Source organism: Saccopteryx leptura, chromosome 1 (assembly GCF_036850995.1).
Source record: "Saccopteryx leptura isolate mSacLep1 chromosome 1, mSacLep1_pri_phased_curated, whole genome shotgun sequence".
Classification (NCBI taxonomy): domain Eukaryota; kingdom Metazoa; phylum Chordata; class Mammalia; order Chiroptera; family Emballonuridae; genus Saccopteryx; species Saccopteryx leptura.
The window spans coordinates 341,506,878-341,531,045 of NC_089503.1; the positions used below are offsets into that span (position 1 = coordinate 341,506,878).

Here is a 24,168-nt window from a genome sequence, read left to right on the forward strand (position 1 = left end):
GTTCTTTTTTGGTGTTATAGTCATGATAAGTGTGAATTACAAGCCTTTTTTTATAAGATTGTATATTCACTTGTTGCCATAGTTTTTTAAAAGACAGTTTCCCTTTAATTTTCTATATGGTCTATTTTTTTAAAAATATTCTGATCCTGGTCTATTTGATTTCCAGTGTTTGATGGTCTAGGTGATCTTCTGATGCCAACCATGGCACCAGCTGGGCAGCCTGCACCCATCTCGATGGTACCTCCCAGTCCTGCAATGGCAGCAAGCAAAGCCCTTGGGAGCGATCTTGACTCATCTCTTGCCAGCTTAGTAGGCAGTGAGTAATATAGTTTCATGTAACTGAATCATGTGTGTGTATTTCCCCCTGTCTTTTTATATGTATTGTTTCACTTGTGGGTGAGTGTATTAAGGAGTGGGCAGAAATTCTTAGAGCTTTACCAGGTACAGTTCCTTGGAAGATAAGCAGTCACTATGCCATAGTCTCATAAGCAGTCCCCATGCCAGTTTTAATCTGAATTACCAAAGCTATAGTTAGAGAGCAATACAAGTATGAAGTCAAGTGCATTGTGTACAACAAGTACTTATTTTTTATTTCATTTAGCAAAGAAAACACAGAGTTACTTAAATGTAGTATATTTATTAATTGGGCATCCATATGAGTTTCAGTTATTGATTCAACATATACTATTTATTGAATATCAGGTATTCTTCAGGCTCTAGAGATAAAATTAGTGAACAAAGTAAGTTAAAAATTCTGGTTTTTATGGTGCTATAAAACACAAAGATAAACATTAAACATTTTCAAGTAAATCTACGGTGTGTTAGGTCATAATGCCATGGAGAAAAAACAGAACAAGCAAAGAAGCCTCACTGAGAAGGTAAAATTTGAGCAAAGATTTGAAGGTGAAAGAATGAACCATATGGATATCTGAAGGATAGCATTTGCAGGCTAAGGAGATAGCCAATGCAAAGGCACTGAGGCAGAATATTGCCTGACATAGTCAAGGAACATCAAGGAGACTAGTGGCTGGAGCTAGGTAAGTGAAGGAGCGATTCCTAGGTGGTGAGGGCAGCTATGCTAAAGACTTGCCTTTTATTTCAACTGAGAATTTGATTTTTTAATGAAGGTGAGTAGGTTTAGCATTGCAGATACCTTTATTTTACTCCAGCTACATCAAGAGTTTAGCATAGTATTTAGACAGAATGTTTCCTATGCACTACCCTGTGGGCATACATTTGTACTCCACATCCTTATTCTAGCATCCCTGACAATACTTTGATGATACCAATGGAGAGGTTATCAGAGTATTTTTTCCGACTCTAAAGTATTACTTCTCCTATGGATAGTCTGCAGTGGTAACTGCTTTCTCTGGACACTGTAATGTATCACCCAGACCATCCTTCAGAAATAGAGGATTTTTACTCAGCACACAGCCCTCAGATGCCAACCACCTTGAGAATTACCTCAGCTGAAGAAAGCTAAGGAACAGCCAAACAATCTTGATAAAGAAGAACAAAATTGAAGAAGGACACTTTGTGTGCTTGATTGTTTTATTCAATGAGAGAAGAGGAGTCAGAGACAGACTCCCACATGCTCCCAGACCAGGATTTACCCAGCAAGCCCACTGTGGGTAATGTTCTGCTCATCTAAGGTATTGCTCCGTTGCTCAGCAGCCAAGCTCTTAGCACCTGAGGCAGAGGCCATGGAGCCATCATCCTCAGTGCCCAGGGCCAACTCTCTCCAATTAAGCTATGGCTGCAGGAAGGGAAGAGAGAGAGAGAGAGAAGTGAGAAGGGGAAGGTTGGAGAAGCAAATGTGTGCTTCTTCTGTGCGCCATGACTGAAAATCCAACCTGGGTCATCCACATACTGGGCTGACACTCTACTACTGAGCCAACCAGCCAGAACCAGAAAGACACTTTTTAACATCAAAACTTCTGGCCTTGGCCAGTTGGCTCAGTGGTAGAGTATCGGCCCAGCATGTGGATGTCCTGGGTTTGATTCTTGGTCAGGGCACACAGGAGAAGCACCCATCTGCTTCTCTACCCCTCCCTCTTCCCCTTCTCTTCCTTCCTCTCTCCTCCTCTCCAGCAGCTATGGCTCAATTGGTTAGAGTTTATTGGCCCCCAGTGCTAAGGATAGCTCTGTGGAGCCTCCACCTCAGGTGCTAAAAATAGCTTGGTTGTGAGCATGGACCCATATGGGAAGAGCATTGGCTCCAGATGGGGGTTGCTGGGTGGATCTCAGTCAGGGTGCATGCAGGAGTCTGTCTCTCGATCTCTCCTCTTCTCATTTGGAAAAGAAAAAAAACTTCCACAAACCTATAGTAATCAGGACAGATAGTACTGGTGTAAAGATAAAAAAAAATAGACCAATAGAAAAGAATGAAGAGTCCAGAAATAAACCTTGCATACATTGTTAAACAATTTCTATGAGGCTTGCAGGACCATTCAGAGTGGGAAAAGACATTTTTTTAAAACATTAGATAAGTCAACTGGATAGCCACAGGCAAAAGACTGAAATTGGGCCTCTTCCTTGTACCATCTACAAAAATCAATTTAAAATGAATCAAAGATCTAAATATAAAAGATTAAAGTATAAAACTCTTAGAAAAAGTACCTAAGTATACATCTTCATGACCTGGGATTATGCAGTTACTTCTTAGATATAATACCAAATATATACTCAATTAAAAAATTAATAAGAATTCATCAACATTAAAAAATTTTGAGCCTGGACGTCATGGAAATGGCGCCGTGAGCAGCGCGCCCGACAGCTCTCCCCTAAATCACAACAAATTTATCAACTAGAAACAGAAAAATCTATCCTCGGAGCATTCCGGAATTCCACACAAACTGATAGCGAAAGGACTGTTATCACTTGAATCTGAGAGACGAGGGTGTGGAGGAAGCTACCGCAGGGACGTTCATTCAAGCCGCGAGGAAGTGCGCCTGTGGTGAGTCAGCCCACACTCGGGAGCCGCGAGCCGCTGCGAGCCGAGCCGCCGCGAGCAGAGCCACCGCGAGTCGCCGCGAGCCGCGGGGCGCGCGCCCGGTCCGGTTGCAGAGCGAGCACCGCTTACGTTCCCAGCGGCCCACGCACTACGAGTGAGAGTCGCCAGCCACCGGTGCCCGGAGCACCCCATTCGCGCGCGTGCCCTGGGCATTCCACGCGTCCAGAGCACCCTACTGGCCCGCACACCCAGGGTGCCCCATTATCCTGCGCCTGGTGTGATCCAGCCGCCAGCGGCAGGGCGAGCGGGAGAGGCTTGGGAGATTCTCTCCGTGGGCGGGGCACCTCACCCAGCCATTCAAGCTAACAATCAAGCGTTGGGGGAGGGGCGCGTGCAGGCAGCCTAAAATACCTTCGGGAGCACAGCTGCGACCCAATCACTGAAATTAGCTTAACCCATGAAATCTGCGCACCCTCGGTTCTAATTGATAAGATCTCTCTCAGTTCAGCGATCCAAGACAAAAGGCGTGATATTTTTTAGTGCCTCTCGCTAAAGGGGCGGGGGCAACTTCTGATTGATAGAGCCTCCATATTCAGGGATAAACGCTAACAAGAAGGACTTGACAGATAATAAGATCTATACTACACTAGTCGCAAGCAGAGACTAGTGCCTCTTCTTCCCAGCAAAAACAGGCTACAAAGTGTGGAAAGCCTGGGTTGAGAGGTCCAACTGAATGATAGGCGCTGAACAGTCACCTTGACAACAATTGACTCCCACCCCTGCCTGATTACACTGGAGGCCCTGACTGCCAGAGCCTTTCCCAAAGCCTTGCACTGAGTGGGGATAGAGTGGGGATTTCCCAGCTCTTTGAGCCTCTTACTCCCCAGGCAGAAGCAGTTGCAGCCTTATAGCTGGATCACCAGGCTGCTAATTCAGGAAGGGGGGACTAGGAGAGAGAATCCAGGAAAGCAAACTCTCTCATCATTGGACCCTGCAAACGCCAACAAGCCTTGACTACCAGCAAGACTAAAGCCAATTATATGACATTGCCATAGAATCCCATCAACTGCAAATCCCTACCTAAGTGTGACACAGGGGCAGAGCCTGGGGTACAGAGTCACCGACCAGGAAGAGGGAGAGAAAAGAAAAAGGAAGAAGTTAACCTCTCAAAATCAAGAAAAATCCACAGACTTTACAACTTGTTCCACTAATATTTTTTGTTGTTGTTGTTTGTTTCTTCTATCTTATCGCCTTTATTTCCTCCACCTCGGTCCTTCTATTCTCTGCCCATCTTATGCTTCCCTTTTCTTGAACTACACTACCCATGAGTGTTACATTTTATTTCTCTTCTTCATCCTCACCCTCCTTTGGGGTTATACTCCAGGACACTTAACTCTCACTCTTTCCTCTTTTGTTTTTTTTTTGTCTTGCTTTATTTTGTTTTTTTTCTCTTCCTATTTTATTTCTTCCTTCGTTTTTCTCTTTTTCTTATTTTTTCCTTTCTATTCGTTTTTTCTTTTCTCATTTTACTTTCCTCCCATTTAATCCTCAATCATGAACAAATTAGTTAATTTGGGACTCAAGGCTTTTTTTGGCTTTATTTTTCTTTTTTGCTTTTGTTTTTATTTTTTTTCTTGTTTGTTTATTTTTGTGGCATTTTGGGTCCTCCCAACCCAAGGTCTCCATTGTATTTAGTCTTCGTTCCACTTAATACAACAGATTTTTACTTATTATTTTTATTTTTTTCTTCTTTATTATTCTTTTTTGGTCCTTTTTTCTGGATCCCTCTTATCCCTCTCATTATATCTCTTAGTTGACCATCACTTACAAGCAAATCATCTTATGCTTGTCTAAGATTTTCTTCCTTTTTTTTTTTTTTTTTTGCATTTAGTAGGTCCCTACTCCCTTTTTTTGCCCCTTGAACTCTTCACCCCAAATCAGGCCCTCCATTATAGGCACGATATTTCCCTGAGGAGGGGAGAGGAGGGAAAGAGAAGAAAGAAAAAAGGGGAAAATAATAAATTATTACTGTTTTTTTTTGTGGGGTGTTTTACCTTTTTTTTTTTTTTTTTTTTTTTTTACTTTTTACTCTTTATTAATTCTAATTAGTGCTATCAACAAGACCACCCTCAGATGCCGATAAGAAAGAGGAAATTGAATATTATGGATACAAAAGAAAGAGAGGTAACACAAATAGATGTGGAAAAATCTATGGAGAAAAGACTTAACATATTGGAAGCCTTGGAGCTAAATGACAGAGCATTTAAAATAGAAATCTTAAAAATACTCAGAGATATACAAGAAAACACAGAAAGGCAATATAGGGAGATCAGAAAACAACTCAATGAACACAAAGAATATATTACCAAGGAAATTGAAACTATAAAAACAAATCAAACAGAAATGAAAAACTCAATTCACGAGATGAAAAACGAGGTAACAAGCTTAGCTAACAGAACAGCCCAGATTGAAGATAGGATTAGTGAAATAGAAGACAAACAACTTGAGGCACAACAGAGAGAAGAAGAAAGAGACTCAAAAATAATAAAAAATGAGAAAGCCCTACAGGAATTGTCTGACTCCATCAGAAAGAATAACATAAGAATAATAGGTATATCCGAGGGAGAAGAAAAAGAAAATGGAATGGAGAATATACTCAAACAAATAATAGACGAGAACTTCCCAAGCCTGTGGAAAGAACTAAAGTCTCAAATTCAAGAAGCAAACAGAACACCGAGTTTTCTTAACCCCAACAAACCCACTCCAAGGCACATCATAATAAAGATGACACAAACCAATGACAAAGAAAAAATTCTCAAGGCAGCCAGGGAAAAGAAGAGTACAACATATAAAGGAAGGCATATTAGATTATCATCAGATTTCTCAGCAGAAACTCTACAAGCTAGAAGAGAGTGGACCCCAATATTTAAAGCCCTGAAAGAGAGGAACTTTCAGCCAAGAATACTATACCCATCAAAGCTATCCTTCAAGTATGAAGGAGATATAAAAACATTCACAAATACAGAAAAAATGAGAGAATTTATCAACAGAAAGCCCCCACTCCAGGAAATACTAAAGGGGGTTTTCCAACCAGATTCAAAGAACAAAAGAAAACACCACCACAAGTAACAGCTCCACCAAGAACACAATAAAACCAAACTTAAACTGTGACAACAAAGGAAAAAAAGGGGGGAGAGGATGGAGATTAACAGTAGCAAAGGACGATGAAGTGCAGAAATACTTATAAGATAGGGTACTACAATGAATATGGTAGGTACCCTTTTCATTACTTAATGGTAACCACCCTTGAAAAAACCACCACAAAAACACTTGACTTAAAAAAGGTAGCAACAGAGGAAAGAAGTATGGAACACAAACAAACAAAAACAAATGATAGAAAAACAAAAGAGAAGAATCAAACTAGATACAAAACTAACAGAAAGCAATTTATAAAATGGCAGTAGGGAACCCACAAGTGTCAATAATTACACTAAATGTAAATGGATTAAACTTACCAATAAAAAGACACAGAGTAGCAGAATGGATTAAAAAAGAAAATCCAACTATATGCTGCCTACAAGAAACACATCTAAGCAACAAGGATAAAAACAAATTCAAAGTGAAAGGCTGGAAAACAATACTCCAAGCAAACAACACCCAAAAAAAAGCAGGTGTAGCAATACTCATATCTAATAATGCTGACTACAAGACAGAAAAAGTACTCAGAGACAAAAATGGTCATTTCATAATGATTAAGGGGAAGTTGAATCAAGAAGACATAACAATCCTTAATATATATGCACCAAACCAAGGAGCACCAAAATATATAAGACAGCTACTTATTGACCTTAAAACAAAAACTAACAAAAATACAATCATACTTGGAGACCTCAATACACCGCTGACGGCTCTAGATCGGTCATCCAAACAGAGAATCAACAAAGACATAGTGGCCTTAAACGAAATACTAGAACACCTGGATATGATAGACATCTACAGGACACTTCATCCCAAAGGACAGAGTATACATTTTTCTCTAGTGTACATGGAACATTCTCAAGAATTGACCATATGTTGGGCCACAAAGACAGTATCAGCAAATTTAGAAAAATTGAAATTGTACCAAGCATATTTTCTGATCATAAAGCCTTGAAACTAGAATTCAACTGCAAAAAAGAGGGGGAAAAACCCACAAAAATGTGGAAACTAAACAACATACTTCTAAAAAATGAATGGGTCAAAGAAGAAATAAGCGCAGAGATCAAAAGATATATACATACAAATGAAAATGAAAATACGACATATCAGAATCTCTGGGATGCAGCAAAAGCAGTAATAAGAGGAAAGTTCATATCACTTCAGGCCTATATGAACAAACAAGAGAGAGCTGAAGTAAACCACTTAACTTCACACCTTAAGGAACTAGAAAAAGAAGAACAAAGACAACCCAAAACCAGCCGAAGAAAGGAGATAATAAAAATCAGAGCAGAAATAAATGAAATAGAGAACAGAAAAACTATAGAAAAAATCAATAAAACAAGGAGCTGGTTCTTTGAAAAGATCAACAAAATTGACAAACCCTTGGCAAGACTCACCAAGGAAAAAAGGCACAGGACTCAAATAAATAAAATCCAAAATGAAAGAGGAGAGATCACCACAGACATCATAGATATACAAAGAATTATTGTAGAATACTATGAAAAATTATATGCCACCAAATACAACAATCTAGAAGAAATGGATAAATTCCTAGAACAATACAACCTTCCTAGACTGAGTCAAGAAGAAGCAGAAAGCCTAAACAGACCAATCAGCAGGGAGGAAATAGAAAAAACTATTAAAAACCTCCCCAAAAATAAAAGTCCAGGCCCAGACGGTTATACTAGTGAATTCTATCAAACATTCAAAGAAGACTTGGTTCCTATTCTACTCAAAGTCTTCCAAAAAATTGAAGAAGAAGCAATACTTCCAAACACATTTTATGAGGCCAACATAACCCTCATACCAAAACCTGGCAAGGATGGCACAAAGAAAGAAAACTACAGACCAATATCTCTAATGAATACAGATGCTAAAATACTAAACAAAATACTGGCAAACCGAATACAACAACATATTAAAAAAATAATACACCATGATCAAGTGGGATTCATCCCAGAATCTCAAGGATGGTTCAACATACGCAAAACGGTTAATGTAATACACCATATCAACAAAACAAAGAACAAAAACCACATGATCTTATCAATAGATGCAGAAAAGGCTTTTGATAAAATACAACACAATTTTATGTTTAAGACTCTCAACAAAATGGGTATAGAAGGAAAATATCTCAACATGATAAAGGCCATATATGATAAACCATCAGCCAACATCCTATTAAACGGCATAAAACTGAGGACTTTCTACCTTAAATCAGGAACAAGACAGGGTTGTCCACTCTCTCCACTCTTATTTACCGTGGTGCTAGAAGTTCTGGCCAGAGCAATCAGACAAGACAAAGAAATAAAAGGCATCCATATCGGAAAAGAAGAAGTAAAGGTATCACTTTTTGCTGATGATATGATCCTATACATCGAAAACCCGAAGGACTCCACAAAAAGATTATTAGAAACAATAAACCAATACAGTAAGGTCGCAGGATACAAAATTAACATACAAAAGTCCATAGCCTTTCTATATGCCAACAATGAAATATTAGAAAACGAACTCAAAAAAATAATCCCCTTCACGATTGCAACAACAACAAAAAAATACCTAGGAATAAACATAACAAAGAACGTAAAGGACCTATATAATGAAAATTACAAAGCATTGTTAAGAGAAATCGAAAAAGATACAATGAGATGGAAAAATATTCCTTGTTCTTGGATAGGAAGAATAAATATAATCAAAATGGCCATATTACCCAAAGCAATATACAAATTTAATGCAATTCCCATAAAAATCCCTATGAGATTTTTTAAAGAAATGGAACAAAAAATCATCAGATTTATATGGAACTATAAAAAACCCCGAATAGCCAAAACAATCCTAAGGAAAAAGAATGAAGCTGGGGGCATTACAATACCTGACTTTAAACTATATTATAGGGCCACGATAATCAAAACAGCATGGTATTGGCAGAAAAATAGACACTCAGACCAATGGAACAGAATAGAAAGCCCAGAAATAAAACCACATATATATGGTCAAATAATCTTTGATAAGGGAGCCAACAACACACAATGGAGAAAAGAAAGCCTCTTCAACAAATGGTGTTGGGAAAACTGGAAAGCCACATGCAAAAGAATGAAACTCGACTACAGCCTGTCCCCGTGTACTAAAATTAATTCAAAATGGATCAAAGACCTAAATATAAGACCTGAAACAATAAAGTACATAGAAGAAGACATAGGTACTAAAATCATGGACCTGGGTTTTAAAGAACATTTTATGAACTTGACTCCAATGGCAAGAGAAGTGAAGGCAAAGATAAATGAATGGGACTACATCAGAATAAAAAGTTTTTGCTCAGCAAGAGAAACTGATATCAAAATAAACAGAAAGCCAACTAAATGGGAAATGATATTTTCAAACAACAGCTCAGATAAGGGCCTAATATCCAAAATTTACAAAGAACTCATAAAACTCAACAATAAACAAACAAACAATCCAATAAAAAAATGGGAAGAGGACATGAACAGACACTTCTCCCAGGAAGAGATACAAATGGCCAACAGATATATGAAAAGATGCTCATCTTCATTAGTTATTAGAGAAATGCAAATCAAAACTACAATAAGATACCACCTCACTCCTGTTAGATTAGCTATTATCAACAAGACGGGTAATAGCAAATGTTGGAGAGGCTGTGGAGAAAAAGGAACCCTCATTCACTGTTGGTGGGACTGTAAAGTAGTACAACCATTATGGAGGAAAGTATGGTGGTTCCTCAAAAAACTGCAAATAGAACTACCTTATGACCCAGCAATCCCTCTACTGGGTATATACCCCAAAACCTCAGAAACATTGATACGTGAAGACACATGTAGCCCCATGTTCATTGCAGCACTGTTCACAGTGGCCAAGACATGGAAACAACCAAAAAGCCCTTCAATAGAAGACTGGATAAAGAAGATGTGGCACATATACACTATGGAATACTACTCAGCCATAAGAAATGATGACATCAGATCATTTACAGCAAAATGGTGGGATCTTGATAACATTATAAGGAGTGAAATAAGTAAATCAGAAAAAAACAAGAACTACATGGTTCCATACATTGGTGGAACATAAAAATGAGACTAAGAGACATGGACAAGAGTGTGGTGGTTACCAAGGGTGGGGTGAGGGAGGACATGGGAGGGAGAGAGGGAGAGAGTTAGGGGGAGGGGGAGGGGCACAGAGAACTAGATAGAGGGTGGCGGAGGACAGTCTGACTTTGGGCGAGGGGTTTGCAACATAATTTAATGACAAAATAACCTAGACATGTTTTCTTTGAATATATGTACCCTGATTTATTAATGTCATCCCATTACCATTAATAAAAATTTATTATAAAAAAAAAAAACAACTATGAACAAATCCCTATGCACACTGCACATATCTTATTTTAAAGTAAAAAAACAAAAAGGGAACAAATACAATATTTAAAATAAAGAACAAGTAAATTTAAATCAAAAAAAAAAATTTTGAGCCTGTCTGACCAGGTGGTGGTGCAGTGGATAGAGTGTTGGCCTGGGACACAGAGGACCCAGGTTCAAAACCTTGAGGTCGCTGGCTTGAGCACGAGGTTGCTGACTTGAGTGTGGAGTCATAGACAGGACCCCATGGTCGCTGGGTTGAGCCCAAAGGTTGCTGGATTAAAGCCCAAGGTCTCTGGCTTGATTCCAAAGTCACTCGTTTGAGCAAAGGGTCACTTGCTCTGCTATAGCCCCTGGTCAAGGCACATATGAGAATGCAGTTAATGAACAACTAAGGCGTCGCAACAAAGAATTGATGCTTCTCATCTCTCTCCCTTCCTGCCTGTCTATCCTCTCTGTCTCTCTCTCTGTCTCTATCACAAAACAAAACAAAAAAGCTTTTGTTATGAATGATGCATCAAGAAAGTAAAAAACCAACACACAGAATGAAAGAAAATATTGTATTTCTCAATCATATATCTCAGATGAGACTTGTATCCATAATATTAAAGAACTGTTACAATTCAATAATTAAAAAGACAACTAAATTAATTTAAAAATTGGCAAAAGATTTGAATGAACATTTCCCAAAAAAGATATACAAGTAGTCCACAAATATATGATGTTGAACATCATTGGCCATTGGGGAAGTGCGAATTGAAACCAGAGGGACAGACCACTTCACACTAGAAACACTAGAATCAAAACGAGAGTAGCATGTATTGGTTAGGATGTAGGGAGATTAGAACTCTCAACCATTGCTAGGGCTGGGGGGAAGTAAACCAACGCAGCTACTTTGAAAACAGTCTCGTAGTTCTTTAAAGGTTAAACATTGAGTTATCATATGACCCAGCAATTCCACTCCTATGTGTATATCCAAGAGAATTGAAAGCATGTGTCTACATGTCTTATACATAAATATTTATAGCAACAATTTTTATAATAGCCAAAAGTAGAAACAACTCAAATATCATCAACTAAAGAATGGATAAGCCAAATGTGGTAGATCAATAAAATAATTACTTAGCCATAATAGGAAATAAAATAATGATTCATGCTATAACATAAATAAATCTTAAAAATATTTTGCTAAGTGAAAGAAACCAAACATACAATAAAAATACATAGTATATGATTCCATTTATATGAAATGTTCAGAACAGGGAAATCCTTAGAAAAAAAAAGATTATGGTGGTCAGGATTTGGGGCAAGAGAGTTTGGGATTCTTTTTTGGGTGATGAACATGTTTTGGAATTAGAGTGTGGTGATGATTTCACAACCTTGCTAACATACTTTTGAACTGAAATTTACTCTTTAAAACTATGAATTTTATGTTAATTATATAATTATATATCAGTTTTTTAGTGATGTCATTTCACTATACATTCATTAGAATGACTAAATTTTTTAAAAGAAAAAAACTAACAATACTACATAGTTACAAGATGTGGAACAACTGGAATTCTTACACTTTGCTGGTGGAAATACACAATGGGGAAGCTGTTAGAGAAACTAGTAAAGCAGTTTCTTATAGTTAAACCTATACTTATAGGACTCAGCCAACCCAGTTCTAAGTTCCTAGAGAAATGAAAGCATATGTTCACACAAAAATTTATACATGTATCTTTTTAGCAGCATTATTCAAAACTGCCAGAAACAATCCAAATGTACTTCATTGGGCAAATGTATAAACAAACTGTGGTAAACTCATACTACAGAATACTACTTAGAAAGAAAAAGGAACATACTATTGATATACACAACAGCATGGATGACTCTCAAATACATTATGCTAAGTCAGAGAAGCCAAACAAAAATAAATTATATGCTATATTATTACATTTATATGATTTTGGGTTTTTTTTTTGTTTCGTTTTTTTTTTTTTTTTACAGAGACAGAGAGAGGTATAGATAGGGACAGACAGACAGGAACAGAGAGAGATGAGAAGCATCAATCATCAGTTTTTTGTTGTGACACCTTAGTTGTTCATTGATTGCTTTCTCATATGTGCCCTGACCATGGGCCTTCAGCAGACCAAGTAACCCCTTGCTTGAGCCAGCGACCTTGGGTCCAAGCTGGTGAGCTTTTGCTCAAACCAGATGAGCCCGCGCTCAAACTGGCGACCTTGGGGTCTTGAACCTGGGTCCTTGGCATCCCAGTCCAATGCTCTATCCACTGCGCCACCGCCCGGTCAGGCGATTTTGTTTTTTTTTTTAAGGCAGAACTATAGGGATCAAGAACATATCAGTGATTCCTACGGTTAGGAGTAAGGGGAAGTTTTGATTACAAAGGGCAGCAAGAAAAAATATTTTTGAGTAATTAAATTGCTGTGTATCCTGATTATAGAGATAATTACATGAGCCCTGTTGGGCAAATAAGTTTGTAAAATGTGATATATACATTTGCTCACTTTTATTGTTAAAAATGGCCACTGCCCAGGTATGTGATCTGTGAAACTGCTAATTACCTTCCTGCTTGGGAAGAGCCATTGTTATGCTAATGTTTGCTGGAGGAGGGGTTTCACGCCACAAAGTTTTAAGAAGAAGAAGGAAGAGAGATAGAAGGGGAGAAGGAGAAAGCCAAGATGGAGGAGAAGGAGAGAGAATCCAGTTTTGCAGAGTAAGAAGCCATGTTTGCAGATGGGGAACCAGAGGTGACTAAGGCTGGTGGGGGGCTTTTGATTCTAGGAAAAACCAGGAAAGATTCTCCTGGTTGTGGAACCAAAGAATGTGTGAGTGGGTTTTGGAGCCCTCTGTGTGTTTTCACTCGCCAGCCAGGGCGAGGCTAGAATAAAGGAATGGCCCACCAGTTTTCGGCTCCAGTGTTTCTTAGCCATCTGCCCGAATTCAGGAGAACCTTCATTGAATGTCAGTGGCCATGTGATGGTGGTGGCCCCTGGCCTTACAAGCACTTTTAATCAAAATTATAGTAAAGCCAGTAGCCACAGCCACCATCACAGCTGCCTGGCCCATGCAGGTTCACATTGAATTTGGACAGACTGTAATGAAACAACGGAGCCAAGAACTGGTGGGCCATTACATTTAATCCTAGCTTGCACCTGGCAGGCAAGAAAATACACACAGTAGGAAGACACTTCCCTTTCCATTCAGGGCTTCAAAGCCACTGACTCATCTGTGTATTCCTAGAATCAAAGGTTTCTACCTCACCAGCCTTATTCACCTTTGTTCCCTGTCTCCTCTTTGTACAAACTCTGCTCTAACTGGCTTCTCCTTCAGCACTCCGCTATCTTGGCTGCCTCTCCTCTGCAATGCTGATAGCAGGAACTGAGTGAGCGTGAGAGCCCCTGGTCTGCTTCATTTTATAGTGTAGAAAATTAAATCCTTTAAGACAATAAGGCTTAAATAAGGAAGTCTCTGATACAAAGCCACTGAGGCATGAATGGGATTCCTCATAAGAGTACACCACCCCACATCATGCGACAGTCAAGGGTGTGGGGAAAAGCTTAGTTTTGAAAAGATCTTAGTATTAAAAGGATGGGAAAGGCTTAGTATTAAAACTAAGCGTTAGGCTATGAGGACCCTGCCTGCCTACAGCCTGTCTCCCACACCCAATGCAAACTATAAGGAGCAAACATATACATCATATTTATAAATTTATTTGACTAACATGGTACCAACCCCCCAAATAGCACAGTGAATTTCATTATAAGTAGATATTTGTAATTAAAATATATTCCAAAACTGAAAATAAAAATTACCTGCACACTCTCAACTGATATTTAAACTTAGTTTTTGACAGAAATTAACAAGCTGAGTGTAAAATTTATATGGAAATTGCAAGGAAACCCGAAAAACCAACACATCTTAAGTTAAAACGACCAGCTTTCGGTTGCATAATTTATTTTGTGCAATTATCCGTCCACCCTAAAGGCTAGTCCGTGAAAATATTTTCTGACATTAAACCGTCCGTGGCCCAAAAAAGGTTGGGGACCACTGCTCTGACATTGCTGGTGAGAAGGCAATATTGGGCAGCTGCTGTGGAAAGCAGTTTAGCAGTTTCACAAAATGTTACCATTAGGCAGAGAGTGCAGAATATGACAGCCTAGAAAGCTTTTCCTCAGATCTCTGCTCAGCTTTGCCCCAAGTCTTACCTTCGACATCAGTCCTTCTCTGAGCATCCTATTTAATACTGCCTCTCTCTCGCCCTCATCCTACTGCAGCCCACCCTCATCTACCCCACCCCACCCTCGTCCTACCCACCCCACACTCATCTACCCCACCCCACCCTCATCTACCCCACCCCTCCCTCATCTACCCCACCCCACCCTCATCTACCCCACCCCACCCCAATCTACCCCACCCCACACTCATCCTACCCACCCCACCCTCATCTACCCCACCCCACCCTCATCTACCCCACCCCACCCTCGTCCTACCCACCACACACTCATCTACCCCACCCCACCCTCATCTACCCCACCCCACCCCAATCTACCCCACCCCACACTCATCCTACCCACCCCACCCTCATCTACCCCACCCCACCCTCATCTACCCCACCCCACCCTCGTCCTACCCACCCCACACTCATCTACCCCACCCCACCCTCATCTACCCCACCCCACCCTCGTCCTACCCACCCCACACTCATCTACCCCACCCCACCCTCATCTACCCCACCCCTCCCTCATCTACCCCACCCCACCCCAATCTACCCCACCCCACACTCATCCTACCCACCCCACCCTCATCTACCCCACCCCACCCCAATCTACCCCACGCCACACTCATCTATCCCACCCCACCCTCATCCTACCCACCCTACCCTCATCTACCCTACCCCACCCTCATCTACTCCACCCCATACTCATCTACCCCACCCCATACTCATCTACCCCACCCCACCCTCATCTACTCCACCCCACACTCATCTACCCCACCCCACCCTCATCTACCCCACCCCACACTCATCCTACCCACCGTACCCTAATCTACCCTACCCCACCCTCATCTACCCCACTCCACACTCATCCACCCCACCCCACCCTCATCTATCCCACCCCACCCTCATCTACCCCACCCCACCCTCATCTACCCCACCCCACACTCATCTACCCCACCCCACGCTCATCTACCCCACCTCACCCTCATCTACCCCACCCCACCCTCATCTACCCAACCACACCCTCATCTACCCCACCCCACACTCATCTACCCCACCCCACACTCATCTACCCCACCCCACCCTCATCTACCCTACCCCACCCTCATCTACCCTACCCCACCCTCATCTACCCCACCCCACCCCACCCTCATCTACCGCACCCTACCCTCATCTACCCTACCCCACCCTCATCTACCCTACCCCACCCTCATCTACCGCACCCTACCCTCATCTACCCCACCCCACCCTCATCTACCCCACCCCACCCTCATCTACCCCACCCCACCCTCATCTACCCCACCCCACCCTCATCTACCGCACCCTACCCTCATCTACCCCATCCCACCCTCATCTACCCCACCCTCCCTCATCTACCCCACCCCACACTCATCTACCCCACCCCACCCTCATCTACCCCACCCCACCCTCATCTACCCCACCCCACCCTCATCTACCCCACCCCACCCTCGTCTACCCCACCCCACCCTCGTCTACCCAACCCCTCCCTCGTCTACCCCACCCCACCCTCGTCTACCCCACCCCACCCTCGTCTACCCAACCCCTCCCTCGTCTACCCCACCCCACCCTCGTCTACCCCACCCCACCCTCGTCTACCCCACCCCACCCTCGTCTACCCAACCCCTCCCTCGTCTACCCCACCCCACCCTCATCTACCCCCACCCCACCCTCATCTACCCCACCCCACACTCATCTACCCCACCCTCCCTCGTCTACCCCACCCCTCCCTCATCCTACCCTATCTCATCCTCTCTCTACCCCACCTTACTCTCATCCTATCCCAGGTCCACTTGACCTGCACTTCCTTTTCAACTTTTCATAGGCTTTCCATTTTACCTTCTAGCAGCTGACATAATCTGCTTTTTTATTTTATATGTATTGTTTTATCATCCATTTTACCCATTAAAATGTAAGTTCTTCCAGGATTGGGATTTTTTTTCTTTCGCCAACATAACCCAAGTGCTTAGAACAGTGCCTAATAGGTGTAGGATGTCAATAAATATTTGCTGACGTAATAAATGAACTGAGATCAGAGTAGGATGGTTAAACCAGTTGTGCCAGTGTCCCCAAGACCGCCCTCATATTCATAGATTCACTAGAAGGACTCAGGACTCATATTTGCACTCACAGCTAAGATTCATTACAGCAGTATAGTAGGGTCATCAGGAAAAAGATACAGGCAGAGTGTACAGGAATCCACACTCAGACCTCCTTATGCTCTCTCCTCCCCATGAGGGGAAGAGCGTACACAATGCGGCAACACGTGTGATGTTTTTGCCCCAAAAAGCCCTTTAGAGAGCACCCATTCCTGACCTGTGATGGCACGGTGGATAAAGCTTCAACTTGGAATGGTAAGGTCACCAGTTCAAAACCCGGGTGTAAAGCCAGTAGCTGCCATCGTGGCCATTCACATGCAGGTTCCCATTGGATTTGGACAGTCAGTAAAGAAACAGTGGAGCTAAAAACTGATGGGCTGTCATCTTTAATCCTAGCTTGCACCCGGCGGGCAAGTAAAAACACACACTGGGCTCCAAAACCAACTCACATTCAGTGCTCACAAAGCTACTGACTTACCCGAGTTTCCTAGAATCAAAGGTTTCTAGCTCACCAGACTTATTCACCTCTGTTCCCCATCTCCTTCCTTCTCCCTGCACAAACTCTGCACAAACTGGCTTCTCACTCAGCGCTCCGCCATCTTGGCTGCTTCTCCTGGCCTCCTCCACGTGGCCTCTCTCTGCTCTCCTCTCTGCTCTCACCTCTAATGCTAATCTAGAGAGAGCTCCCGGTCTGCCCCACTTTATAGTGCAGAAAACAAAACCTTTAATCCAATATATAAAATAGGGAAGTCTCTAATACAAAGTCACTTACCTGGGGCATGATGGGATTGTACTATCCCACATCAAAAAGGGTGGGAAAGGCTTAGTCCTAAAACCAAGCCCCAGGCTACAAGGATCCTGCCTGCCCACAGCACACAGAGACACACATTAATATCACCTGGGCGACGGGCCTCCACGTGGGCAGCGCCATCTTTAACAAAGTGAGCATAATATATTTTATCTGCCCAACCCCGGGCTTGCCTGGTTAAGGCACTTACGAGATGTAACTAATAGGAGTTGATGCTTCCTGCCACTCCCCTCACACCTCTCCCCATCCTCTCTCTCCTCTCTCTTTTTTAAAGAGATTCAGCACCCAGGGTTTGTATTGGATGCTGATCATGTAGGCCATGTCTGCCTCGCATGTACCAAAGTTTCAGTGTTGCAGAAGGAAAGCAGGTGTAAAGTATAAACCACGTTGCTTGTGTAGTTTAGACACAGTAAGCCACCCTTATCAATAAGAATAGTTTTATCTCATGTAGAGAACAATTCACTCGCTGGGTTCCCAGATGCCAGTCACACCTTTCTAAGAGAGCAGTCTCAAGCCTGCTGAGGAAAAGAACTGCTGTTCTTTTCTGAACACCAGTTGACATTAAAATGTGATCCTTAAGTATAATGTAAAGTAAAAGAAAATGTTATATTTGTGAGTGTTTTCTAACATAGTTTCTCCTTTGTAAAACTGAATGTAGTCATTCCTAGGCAAAATACGGACTTTCTCTAGACCTCTGAGTCTTTCATCTTTAAATGTCATATCATTTAAGCTAAGTATAGAAATTTAAATTTTTTTTTCTTTTATCCATTTATAGATCTTGGGATTTCTGGCACCACATCCAAAAAGTAAGTGTTTTTTAAATTATCTGGTTTTCTTGGGACAATGTATTTGTACTTATTTGAGACTATCAAACATTGTTCTCATTAAAGTAATCATTCATTCTCAGGCTAGGTAATTTCAGAATTGGTTTTTATTTTATTCTGGGTTTTTGTTATTATTGTTCTTCTACTAGAACATCCAAACTGTTGACTCTGGCAAAGAAAAGGAGCAATCCATTTTGCTCTCCAATATTGCCACAAAGTCATATGTAGATATACTGGAGAATTGTGGTTTGAATACTTTAATAACTTTAAGTTTGTTTTCATTACAATATTCATAGCTAAATTGATTTTTAAAAGTCTCTCACAGAGGATCCAATTTAAGAAAGGATAATAGGAGTGATATATAATGTACCCTATTTTTTAGAAACATACTTCAACATCTGAAATTGGGATCCATTTTACAATCACTGTAAAGCAGGCTGTAGTCATGATATAGTTGTGTGAAACCTCTGTTGATCCAGAAAATACCATCATGGATACATCTTAAATTCAACAAAGTATAGGTACATAGAATTTATGATACACTTATTTGGGATTTTTTTATCACCAGTGAGGAATTCAGTTAAATGTTGTGGCATATTTTTCTATTAGAAGTGATAGAAAATTCCTATTATCCTTGAGGTCCAAGCTCTAAATTATTATTGTCAAGTGCTTTTATGCTTTCTTAAATACAATATGGTAAAACTCCTCTGTAACTTGTATCTTGTTCTTTTTATTATCACTGTAATCAAGCAGATTGCTTCTAACTCCTAAGTGTATGTATCTCAGGAATCATACACTATTCTTTTCTGATTGGTGTGTTGTTTGTTTGTTTGTTTGTTTTGCATGTTTGATTTTAGGGGAGACCTTCAGTGGAATGCAGGAGAGAAGAAGTTGACCGGTGGAGCCAACTGGCAGCCAAAAGTGGCCCCAGCAACCTGGTCCGCGGGAGTCCCACCAAGTGCACCTTTGGTATGTAGCCCACAGAGCCATAGCAGGGCAGGCAGTCTGCCAGTTTCCAAGTGTAAACAGCAGAGTGGTTTACTTAATTTTGCTACTGACGCTGTCCTTTTCAACCACATTGAAGAAATATAAGCAAGAGGCAATATTTACCAAAATACAAATTTTATTGACTTCGTACTTGCTAAATATTATGACTTATTTTATAATTTTAATTATTTCAAAATACTATATATGCTTCCTCAAATATTAGTTCTATATTTGTACAATTATGGAAATAATTTTTCAAAAGCATTTGATTTAATTGATCATTACCTGTCTATTATCACGTTTCTTGCCCAGATTACCTGATTGTCTTAATAAGTAATGAAAACTTTTTTTTTTTTACCAGAAAGATTGGGCAGTTTTCTGTTGTGTAAGTGAACTTCCACTTTCAAGCTCTATTCATTCTCCTCACCATTTTTAAAATTGAAACTACTAACATCATCTTTTCTATAAAATTTTAAAAGATTTTATTTCTCTATATTAAATTTTTATTAATATATTAATACCACCATTTACTTTGTGAAATAGCATATCACTGGTAATAAAGACTAATTATTTTGTGAAATTTGCTATCACAAAAAGGACATTACCAGTGTAGCAGAACTCACTGTTTTCCTACATGTGCCCCATACTTAGCAACACTAGGCTGGCCACTGTTCCCCAAGCTCACGCATAAGTTTTCACCTTTACCCACCACAATCACCTGTCTATATCACACTCATCTCAAAGGCTTTCTTGATGTCATATTCTCCTTGTTGCCTGAATTAATCCTAACCGTCACCCACCAACCGCAGCCAAACAGCATGCATGGAAGTGAATTAATACAAATAAAATATAAACATTTTAGCTAGACTCTGGTAAAACTACTGCGTTCCAGAAATTAATTTAAATTTCTGAGTTTTGGAATATAGAACATATTATCTTTTAAATAATTTTATAAATAGTAATGTTTTTATATTTAAGCAGTTTTATAAATAAAAATAAATTCAAACCAATCTGAAAAATACCTTTTGAACCAAAATTTGCCACTAAACAGAACTAATAGTATTCACTGAATTACAATTTGTACCATAGTTTCTATAGAAAAATACATTCTGTTCTCAAAACCCACTTCCTCTGGTCTCCCCACCCCAGCCAGTAGTGTTAGAGAGGAAATTTAAAGACCAATATTCTCTGTCTTTGGTAAGTTCAGGGTCTGAAATAAATTTATTTTAAGAAATGATTTCTGGCCCTGGGTGGTTGACTCAGTGGTAAAGCATCAGCCTGGCGTGCAGGAGTCCCGGGTTCGATTCCCAGCCAGGGCACACAGGAGAAGCGCCCATCTGCTTCTCCACCCCTCCCCCTCTCCTTCCTCTCTGTCTTTCTCTTCCCCTCCCGCAGCCAAGGCTCCGTTGGAGCAAAGTTGGCCCGAGCGCTGAGGATGGCTCTGTGGCCTCTGCCTCAGGCACTAGAATGGCTCTGGTTGCAACAGAGCGATGCCCCAGATGGGCAGAGCATCGCCCCCTGGTGGGCATGCCAGGTGGATCCCAGCTGAGCACATTCGGGAGTCTGTCTGACTGCCTCCCTGTTTCCAACTTCAGAAAAATACAAAAAAAAAAAAAAAAAAAAGAAATGATTTCTAACAGATAACAATGAGAAAATTGCCTGTTGTATCTAGGTATTTATCTCTTTAAATCTTTATTTGTGTTATTTAAAAATAATGCTTAAGCCCTGGCCAGTTGGCTCAGTGGTAGAGCACTGTCCCGGGGTGTGGATGTCCCAGGTTCAATCTCAGTCAGGGCACACAGGAGAAGCAACCATCTGCTTCTCCACTCCTACCCCTCCTCCTTCTCTTTCTCTCTCTCTCTCCCTCTCTCCCTCTCCTGTAGCAATGGCTCAACTGGTTCTAGTGCATCAGACCCAGGGTACTGAGGATGGCTCCATGGAGCCTCTGCCTCAGGCACTAAAAGTAGCTGGGTTGTGAGCATGGCCCAAGATGGACAGAGCATCAGCCCCAGACAGGGGTTGCCAGGTGGATCCTGGTCAGGGTGCATGCCGGAGTATGTCTCTCTATCTCCCCTCCTCTCACATAAAAAAGAAAAAAATAATAATGCTTAAGAGGACCATTTTTGTGTTTAGCAATACCGTAGAGTTTCATTTTAATTTTTACAAAAGATACTTAGTAGAAAACTAAATTTCTCTGTTAAACTAATCTGTGGCTAAGGTGACCATTTAATTTATTGTACAGCCAGGACTCATTTGTGGGTAGAAAGGAGCATAATTGTTACCCAGAGACCACAAGCATTAACCTGTGGCTGGTGACTCAGAGAGCTGCTGAGACCATAAGGACCTAGCATTCCAAGCATAGGGAATTGCACTCCATTCTTAGATACAGAAACGTTTGAGAGCCACTATATTGAAGGTAGATGGAAACGGATTCAATACATGTATAAAATCCCTAATGAAACAAAAAGCTTCTCTAGAACCGATCTGATAAATCTATTAATACTACATATTCACGTTAAATCTCACAATTTATATTATCATTACCAAATTGAAGAAACTAATTTTCCTTATCCTATTCTATGTAAAAGAGGACTTGTGAACTTTTCTAAGAAGTTTATACTTCAAGGGTATTGCCCTTATATATCAAATTTTAATTGATCTATCTAGCAGATCAGCTGTGGGTTAAGAAAAATATGGTTGAGAGCCCGAGGTGAGGATGAAAGGAAGACAAGAAAGGAAACGCTGGTCTTCACACAGCTATGGATCATTTTAACGAAGCCACCAGCACGGTGGTTGCCCTCATTTCTATGTGGGACAGTTTGCTAAATGATGAGACCATTAACCAAGAAGGGATAAGAGAGAAGTACTTTAAAAATAGTGTTAGGTTGGAGACCTTCCTTGGCAGTCGCCTCCCCTGAGATCAGGATTTTAACCCTACAGCTTAAGAATTCATCAAATACTTAATTCACAGCTATTTCTCTTCTGCAGGGTAGCAAGGCTGCCAGTTATTTGATTGGCAGTCACCATCACTGAGACTGAAATTAATATTCTCTCTCTCTTTTTTTTTTTAATCTCAAAATATTTTATGTTTGTTTATGAAACAGAAAGCTTTACATTGTTAGTAAACTGCAGAAAGTTAAAGCAGTAGGCTTGAGCATAAAATAAAGTAGCCACACCCATTCTGGAAAGAGAAATTTGAAGAGAAATAATTTATTAGGAGGATAGAGTTATGTATAGTTCTTTCTCTTTTGTTTATTTTCCTTAATAGTCAGGCAACAGTATAAAGGCTCTCATGAAGAATGATTTTATCTCTATTGACTCAGTCTTATTTTTAGTCTATATTAATTTCACTACTAATTAATGGAAAGTTTTTTTTGTTTTGTTTTTTTTGACAAAGCTCTGGCTTTGCTTTCACTCTAGACATCACTCCAAGGACTTCTGGCTTCCCTCCATCCAATTCTCTCATAAAATGTCTCTTTCATTTCATTTTCCTCTTCCTTAAAATGTGTTTGATTTTCTTTTTCTAAGAATATGCAAGAAAAAGAGGAAAGACAGACAAGACTTTGTGCTTCAGAAGGAGCATAGCAGTTTCCGAATTTTCCTGCTAGTCTGCAGGCCTCCCTTCTGAGTAGGAGAGGAAGAGGCACAAGTGGGGGATGAAAATTCTTTCACTGCCTTCCAAAGTTTTTAATCTATAGACAACAACTAACCTTGCTTTTCCCAACTTGTTTCAAATTTCCCTTAATCGCTGCTTAGAGGTGTAGTTATAAAACTTTTCAGATCAGAGAACCCAAATTAGATCTAGAAACTTTAGCAGGACTTGAGTATTTGAAACATGTCTGCTGGTGGGGCTCTTTCATCGTGGCCACCTGGAACCCTGTGTTTCCATTGCTACTTAGTTCCGTTTTCCAATGAACAATAGGCCTGTCAAGTTTCCGTCATACAAACTGAGAAGATACTTGCAATTCAGAAATATGTGCATTTTGCAGGAAATCACAAAACTGCAGTTCTCTCCCTAAAAACAACTACTCTTTAAATGCGTCTAGATAAAATAGTTAGTTGAATGTTGAAAAGAAAAACTATTTTAAAACCTTAGGATAAATAATATTTGAAGAGTAAATTATTGAATTGATATACCATTTGAGCAAAGTGGCAAATTTAGACTCTTGAAATTATTTGACCCATTTGTTTGATCAAGAATTTCTGCAAGGTCATTTTTTTTTTTTTTTACAGGGACAGAGAGAGTCAGAGAGAGGGATAGATAGGGACAGACAGACAGGAAAGGAGGGAGATGAGAAGCATCAATCATCAGTTTTTCATTGCGACACCTTAGTTGTTCATTGATTGCTTTCTCATACGTGCCTTGACCATGGGCCTTCAGCAGACCGAGTAACCCCTTGCTCAAGCCAGCGACCTTGAGTCCAAGCTGGTGAGCTTTTGCTCAAACCAGATGAGCCTGTGCTCAAGCTGGTGACCTCAGGGTTTTGAACCTGGGTCCTCCGCATTCCAGTCTGATGCTCTATCCACTGTGCCACTGCCTGGTCAGGCTGCAAAGTCATTTTATTTTGATAACTAATATCTTATATTATCAAAATAATTTCTTGGCCCTGGCCAGTTGGCGCAGCCGTAGAGTATTGGCCTGGTGTGTGGAAGTCCCAGGTTCGATTCCCGGTCAGGGCACACAGGAGA

The 24,168-nt window shown here is 40.7% G+C and overlaps 1 protein-coding gene across 2 annotated transcripts in view; it reads left to right on the forward strand.

Moving 5' to 3' along the window:
• The window catches only part of SNAP91 (synaptosome associated protein 91), a 169,979-nt gene that overhangs the window by 122,309 nt on the left and 23,502 nt on the right, over positions 1-24,168 (forward strand). Inside the window, exons 23-25 of one of the 2 annotated variants that reach the window (XM_066358936.1) lie at positions 167-316; positions 18,444-18,474; positions 19,350-19,461. In XM_066358936.1, the coding sequence (XP_066215033.1) occupies positions 167-316; positions 18,444-18,474; positions 19,350-19,461 (293 nt within the window). The remainder of the gene's footprint in view (positions 1-166; positions 317-18,443; positions 18,475-19,349; positions 19,462-24,168) is intronic. The other variant, XM_066358938.1, reaches the window with a different exon arrangement.